At 40.4% G+C, this 7,287-nt stretch overlaps 1 protein-coding gene across 1 annotated transcript; it reads right to left on the bottom strand.

The window, feature by feature from the left end:
* Positions 1-391: 391 nt before the first annotated feature.
* On the bottom strand, positions 392-1,270 carry LOC124292997 (uncharacterized protein F54H12.2-like). The gene has a single exon (XM_046731889.1). It carries the CDS (start codon positions 1,268-1,270, stop codon positions 392-394), a length of 879 nt encoding a protein of 292 aa, XP_046587845.1.
* Positions 1,271-7,287: the final 6,017 nt, after the last annotated feature.

Here is a 7,287-nt window from a genome sequence, read left to right as displayed (position 1 = left end):
ACACTAGGCAATTCACAGTTTCTTTGAGAGCATCGTCGAACCGCACTTCGACCCTGAGAGTTCCATGTTTGATGAGCGACCAGTGCGATGTACAGTTGGCTGAGAGATCGGGGGTTAGGTCGAAAGCCAATAGACAATTTCCTTTAGCGAACTGCTGCCGGCCGATAGCGTTTCCTTCGTTCAGAAAATGAATCCCCGTACCGGAGAAGAAGGTGTGATAAGCGTCCACGTAGAGATCGTCTCTGCCAAAACTCATCTGTAGCGGCTTCGATGGGACTTGCACCCCGTTGACGTACAACGACAGGATATTCAAAGAGTAGTTTTGAAAATTAAACGGGTTGCGCTGTCTGTCGCCGTTGAAGGCTTTATTGCTGACAAAACCGATTATCACTCATTTCGGTAGTTGTCCGAGTATGACATTGTCCAGTGTTTCTGCCTGTACTCCTGCGTGTATGGTGAAAGACTTCACCTCGACTCTGGTTACGGGATATTTTGCCGTACCTTTGGCTAGCGTCCGTGCGTGCACCAGCAAGATTCCAGGGCTGATCTTCATTCGGCAAACGAGCAGCAAAGTTTCCAGTATGTGCAGCTTGTGGCGATTTTCGGCTTCCATAATGCAAAAACTGTCTCTTGATCTCACAAGTCGAAGACGCAGTTCCACACCGTTGATTAAAAATTTGTCTTGATTAAATACGTCACAGTGCAGATGTCCAATCAGATCAACGGTACGTGCATTGCTCATGATCCGTTTGCGTTCGATGAAATCTCGGTCAGCACCGATGGCGTCGGCGTCGTATACATCCGATACTCCATCCTCGCTGTCGTACCATAGAGCCGAAGAAAGATGGGATTTTTTGGCGGGGGGTGCGTAATTCAGTAGAGTCTCTATATATGCTAGATAGGCGTAAGAGTTGTTGGCTGGTGAGACTAGTTTTTGATTGAAGAATAGATCGACTTGATTGAACATCGAGTGAAGCAGATTGTTTACCGGCGCGGCATGCGGAGTAGCCGCGTTGCCTTCGCCTGCCGGTGGGGTAGGAGCAGACGTTTGTAGCTTCACTCGTACGCTAAGCATAGTGTGTGCCAAATCGATGTACTCATCACCGTTTCCAGGTACAACAAATTCAATCGTGGAATCGTCGGTTAGAGATGATACGGGCTTGTAGTGTACCCATTGACCAGCCTCAATAGACGTCTGCGTTGGTGGTAGAGAAAACAAATCCAGTTCCGACTTCATACACTCACCCGAGTGCGCGTGCAGGAAGGCCATTGTTGATGTTTAGACTGAAGACGAGCGGCGCGTGGGCTTACCGGGGTCCGAATATGTCTGTGAGGTCCCGTTTTTTACAACACTTTTTCCGCTTAGTTTTCTTGACGGTTCCGGCACGCTTGGGTATCTTGGCCGATGTTTTCTTTTTCGACCTTCGTCTAATTTTTCTCGTAGTACCAGCTGCTCGGTGCGCGCCGACAAGTCTGTTGACGCGGGCAATGTTTGACTGACGCGCTAATCCGCCGGCTCGGCTTTTATAACCACTGCCCTTCATGAGTTTATCAATTTTTTCTTCAGCAGCTCTTTTCAATTTGTGTCCTGATTCTATGAAATGACTCTTGACTGCCTGTTTGAACGGAGTGTCGTTTCTTACGTCTGTCATGACGTTCATCCCTGCACGTAGTGCTTCTCTTCCGACCGCGCGAGCACCACTGTACAGCAGAGGTAGTATTCGACGAAACAGGCCTCCCAAGAAGCTGCCGATTCCGTGCCCGCGTTGATGCGGTGCTCCTCGGTAAACCGTCTCAATGCCTCCACCGCCGAGCTGATTTTCGTAATGTTGTATATAATGAGCCATGTCGTACCTGGTATGTTTTCCCTCTCTCTTTTGCTGAGCGACTCCTGTGATTCCAGTCAATTACTGAACGCGTCTAAAATGCAGCGTTACCGTCAGTGTCCCGCTCGTGAATGGTGCTGGACTACCGAATTGATCTCTTATATCGATCTCGATGGTTTGAAAGTTCGTGAGCATCAGTGGTACGTAGTACAGTGGCGATAGTGTTTTCATCTCTGATTCGCCTTGTAAGATATTGTCTTTGCCGCATGTTTGAATGACTCGTAACAGCGGGGCGTAAACATCTCCAACGATACGTGGCTCCACCAGATCGCAATAAATAAACATCTGGCAGCCGGGGATCCTTGATGATTTGTTGGTTTCGGATACCTTGCAATCTGATACCTCAACTGCACCTTCCCCAGGAGTATTGTAATGCGTGACACAGGGTATCGTTTCATTTTTCACTGGTGCATACCCCCGAGGGTGTTCAAACGTGAGTGGATAATGAATTTCGGCCAGCCCGACTTCCCAGTCTCCCGTTAGTTGAATCTGACGCGGTAACTGGGTAATGTAACAGCACGTCTGATTCTCCGGAAAAAACTGCATCGAGCTGTTGCTCGGTAAAGTTAGGTAAAACTGATCCCGGGATATTTTCTTTGATGCACGAGTCGAACGGTGAACACTCAACGACTACGAGACATGCTGCAATAACACGCTATTTTATCATCCCCGTGTTTCCCCCTCCACACGCTGAAGTTCAGGGTCGTAGAACAAGCCGTCGATTACTTCGCCGTTGAGATCTTCCAAGACGTACACTATCGGTGAACGTGCAAGCACTCGTCGGATCTTGAATAATTCTTCGCTTCAGTTTGCCGCGTAGCCTTTTTCAAATGTTCCCTTGGTTTTACTAATTCGTACAAAATCATTCTTATGGAATCTCGGTTTGCCATTTGGACGCCGAGGATAACGCTTTTCCATGTGGGCACGTGCTGTAGCAGCATTGCGAAGCGTCACTTCCGACGGCGCCATGCTGATGCTCGAGTGAACTGTATTGTTGTAGGCTTGCACGATTTGTGGCAAAACATCGACGTAGCGTTGCGTCTTTTTATGCGTGAAGTAACGCCACAGGCGTTCTTTGAGTGTACGATTGAATCGCTCCACGATAGCTGCTTTCACGTCGGGATTACGAGTAACACGATATCGTATTTCATTGTCGCGAAGTATCTTCTGAAAGGCACTCCCGACAAATTCTTTACCTTTGTCCGTTTGCAGTAGGTCGGGTCTGCGCGGCGTAGTGTGTAACACTTGCTCGAAACCTTCAGCAACGGTTGCGGTTGTCTTTCGTTTCAGCGGGACCACCCATGCGTACTTGCTCAATACATCGATGACCACCAGGAGATAGCGAAAACCGTTGTTGCGGCTCTTCATGAAACTCAGGTCAGCCAGGTCAGCTTCCCATACGTCGTCTATGTTGGAAACGTTGTACCTTGCTCTCGGAAATTTCCTCTGCACGGGCTTGTGTAAGGTGTAGGCATCCTGAGCTGCCAGCCATTTTCTCACCGAATCGCGAGAGTTGTTTTCGCGTGCAACATCTTCCAGAAATCGTGCTCCCGCGTAACCGGCAGTATGCGAGGGATTGTAATACGTTTCTTCAAGAAAAGTCGTCATTTTTCTTCAGCCGAAGTGTTTTCCAACCGGATTTTGCTCCGGTGGCGCGTTTGCATAGAGCGTATCCTGCGTCGTGAGAACGGCTGGTTACGGGTGTAACGTTTGCGGAACTTCGTCGCTTCGTCGGGGAACTACTGGTGTGTGTCGATAGTTGTTGCGATGTTACCGTCGGTAGACCCGGAGCGTCGAATGTGCGTATGTCTTTCCAAAGCGTATCGTTCCCCACGTATTCTCGGGGTACGTTGATCGTCTGAAGAAACCGTGCAAACTGACCAGCCCCTGTAGGAGTAAAAGTCTTCCTAGATCGCATGGCATGATTGACCAGGTCGACGATGTTTGCGCCGAGAACTGTAACGCCGTCTAACGAGACGGTTCCTGCGGCATCCCAATAGTCTAGTCGAGAAGTGAGTTTTCTGCGAAAATGAGTTACAGGTCTCGTAAAAATATGAGCGATAGCTCATTCGATCCGGAATCACAACCCGAAAAAGGAGTTTTTTGGATTTTTTCTGCCGATCAAAATTACGATTGTTATTAACAAAAAACTAAAAAAAAAAAACGCCCTTTCGTTTTTTGGCTATAACTCAAAAATTATAAGTGATGGCGAAATTTAAAAAAAAGATCCTAAAAGAGGAGGAAATTTCCGATGAAAAACTCCGTACTTCCGGAATTCTAGCTCCATTATTTATAATTTTAATTTAACGCTGAAAGTAGGCTTCCGCGCGGCAGTTTCAGCATGCGCGCGCCGCCACTATAGAGAGTACTGCACATATAATAATTTTTTTATGTCATTTAATGTTTTTTTAAAAATTTGAACAAATTCAGGGGTCATCTAGAGACTTCAAAGAATACGGTCCCGTTGGAATTTCATGTCTATCTCAATTTTTCAAAAAGTTATGCAATTGTTAAGTAACTAACTTTTTCCGGGTTTCCGTTATTAAAGAACCCGGTATAAAAGTTTAAATAATAAACCTAAAAATATTTTGCTTCTTGGAGCCTTTTTTTATAAGCATGCTGAATAAGATGACGTCATAAAACTTTTATAAAATTTTTTATTTTGTTAATTATGAATTTTCACAGTAACAAAAAATGGAAAATTCAAAATATTGTTGTTAAAAAAATTTTTTTTTCAATATGTTAAGCTATCACTGATTTCAACTCTACTTTAGACATCAATCAATACCAGTTTTAATTTTTTTATGTCATTTGTTTATAAATTTTTTATAAACAAATTTATAAATTTACAATTTTTCAGAATTTTTTTTTTACCATATGGTTGTAATGTAGAAATAATGATTTTTAAAAAAAAAATTTTTCCTTAAAAACATTATCTTATTGTTGTTGATCGTTTGTCTCATTTTTTCATTACTTTAATAAAGTATTAAGAAATCGTTTTTTTTCTAAAAATCATCATTAACATTTCTCAATAGAATAGCAAAAAAAATTTTTTTTTTAATCAACAATTTGTTCATTTATTTATTTAACAATTTATTATAAACTATTTTTTTTATTTGTTATAATTTTTTTCTAGAAGATCAAAAAATCACAAAAACAGCTACCTGCAACAATATGGCAAAAAAAATTTTTTCCTATTTTTAAAAAATTATCTTGTTTTTTTAACACGGCTAAGTCCAACGCTGACTCGATTTGTTAACTAACAACTTGCTGTAACTTTGCAACTATTGCAGATACAGTTTTCGACCTTCAAGTCATTTTTGTGCAGCATGAGTTGAGCTTCCTAATAAAACTTTAACCTAACGTTTATCAATTATAGTTTACTAATTACACGCTTTTATTTACAAAAGTTTACATTGTCTATTCCTTACAACCCTTATATCTCATAAACAATTAATGTTACGACAAATATGCTTCAAGGCATTCTTATCACCCGATTATTAAACTATTCGAATATATTTTTTTTATATTTTTAATCTTATTTTTTTATGAAATTTTGGAATTTTTCTTCAATTATAACATATTTTATGGTCTTCTTTAAGATTTCGAAAGTATATAGTAATTGAAATTACACATTTTTTTTGTTTATTGTATCGTTAAATTCAATCTTACCATTTCTTTTATTATTATTTATGTTGAGAATATGTAAATTTGAACAACTGGTGAATTTGAAAAATTAACGACGGAGCCAGGAATCGAACCTGGAATCTAGCGATGCTTTACCGGAGACTTACTCCACTAGACCACCTAGCCGCCCTGACTCTGTTGTCTTTAATTTCTCTCATAACCAGTGAGTTCAAATTTGTTTTCATGTGCCCGATTTGTATGAGTAAGAATTTCTTCTCTGCATGCACGATGTAAGGAGACTGTAGTGTGTAGATGTTATGTTTACCCTTTCAATCCTTTGCTTCCGATGAGAAGCCCGTAAGACGGCAATGCCGTCTAATAAATGAGATGCGGGTGTGCAAATCATTAATCTACGAGAGAATTTTGTTGAAAGTTTTGTTTTGTTTCACCCAATCTCATTTATTAGACGGCATTGCCGTCTTACGGGCTTCTCATCGGAAGCAAAGGATTGAAAAGGGTAAACATAAACATCTACACACTACAGTCTCCTTACATCGTGCATGCAGAGAAGAAATTCTTACTCATTATTATTTATATTGGAATACAGAATATGATCGTTGTTTTGTATTTGAAAGTATTTATTTGATGTCTTACAAAGTAATCTCTAGCTTGCTTTCTTCAGGGCGATCGTCATTCGGTAGTGAACTCTCGTAACGTTCAGTAGTGTTTCGTGAGTTTTTGTACTTGTGACGGAAATATTTTATTTTCTTTCTTAAACTTTGCATGTGTTTTTATATTGTGTTAAACTTATAGTATTTTATTTATTAATTGCTACATTACGACATTATCTATACAAGTTATTTCATATATTATACTGTTACAAACATGGATACTTCCAAGAACTGTTTTATTTGCAAGAAAACGTTAAATGTCGGCGACCTTAAAAATGTTAAATCGAAAAGGATTGAAACTCTTACCGCTCTCAGTCGACAATATGGTGACAAGAATTGGAAATGGCTTGAAAAACAAACCGAAATTGTTATTCATCAACAATGTAATTTACAATATTCTACTCTGGCAAAAAAAATCCCGAAAGGAGTTGGTTCTCCACGTTCAGGACGAACTTCACGGTCTAGTTCAATCGAAGGTTTTGACTTTAGTTCCTTGTGTATATTTTGTAATAAAAATTGGGCTAAATGTTCTTCAGATAAGTATGTTATATCAGACGATATAATGAAAGAAAAACTTATAGCAATTGCTCAGGAACGTAACGATGAACTGGGAATGAGTGTTATGTCTCTAATTGCTCCTATCCCGTCTCTAGTTGAAGTAAATGCTCGTTATCACAAAAATTGTTTTGACAAATTTAAATATGAACCACGGCAATCAGCATCCAGTAGTACATCCGATCAAGTTGTTGAAAATACAATGCAGGCAATTTACAATTATATAGAGAATCATGAAGAATGTCAATTTACAATCAAAGAATCACAAAAAGTGGGAAATAACATCTTATGCGATAAAACTATTTTGAAGTATTTGGAAATAAAATATGGCGAAGATATAACCATAGTGACACGCGCTCGGAAAGATACCATTATTTGTTATTCTGGTACCGAAACGTTTCCTGTTGACGAATATTGGTATTTGCATCAAGAAGAGAAGGAAGAAGATGAACGTTTGAGGATCATTAAAACTGCTGCGGAATTAGTGCGAAAGCAAATCAAAAGTACTAATTATGACAACAAAACCTATCCTTCTTCGGCACATTTCT

Source organism: Neodiprion lecontei, chromosome 2 (genome assembly GCF_021901455.1).
Source record: "Neodiprion lecontei isolate iyNeoLeco1 chromosome 2, iyNeoLeco1.1, whole genome shotgun sequence".
Classification (NCBI taxonomy): Eukaryota; Metazoa; Arthropoda; class Insecta; order Hymenoptera; family Diprionidae; genus Neodiprion; species Neodiprion lecontei.
Note: the sequence above shows the minus strand (reverse complement) of the source record. Positions and strands in the feature narration are given on the sequence as shown.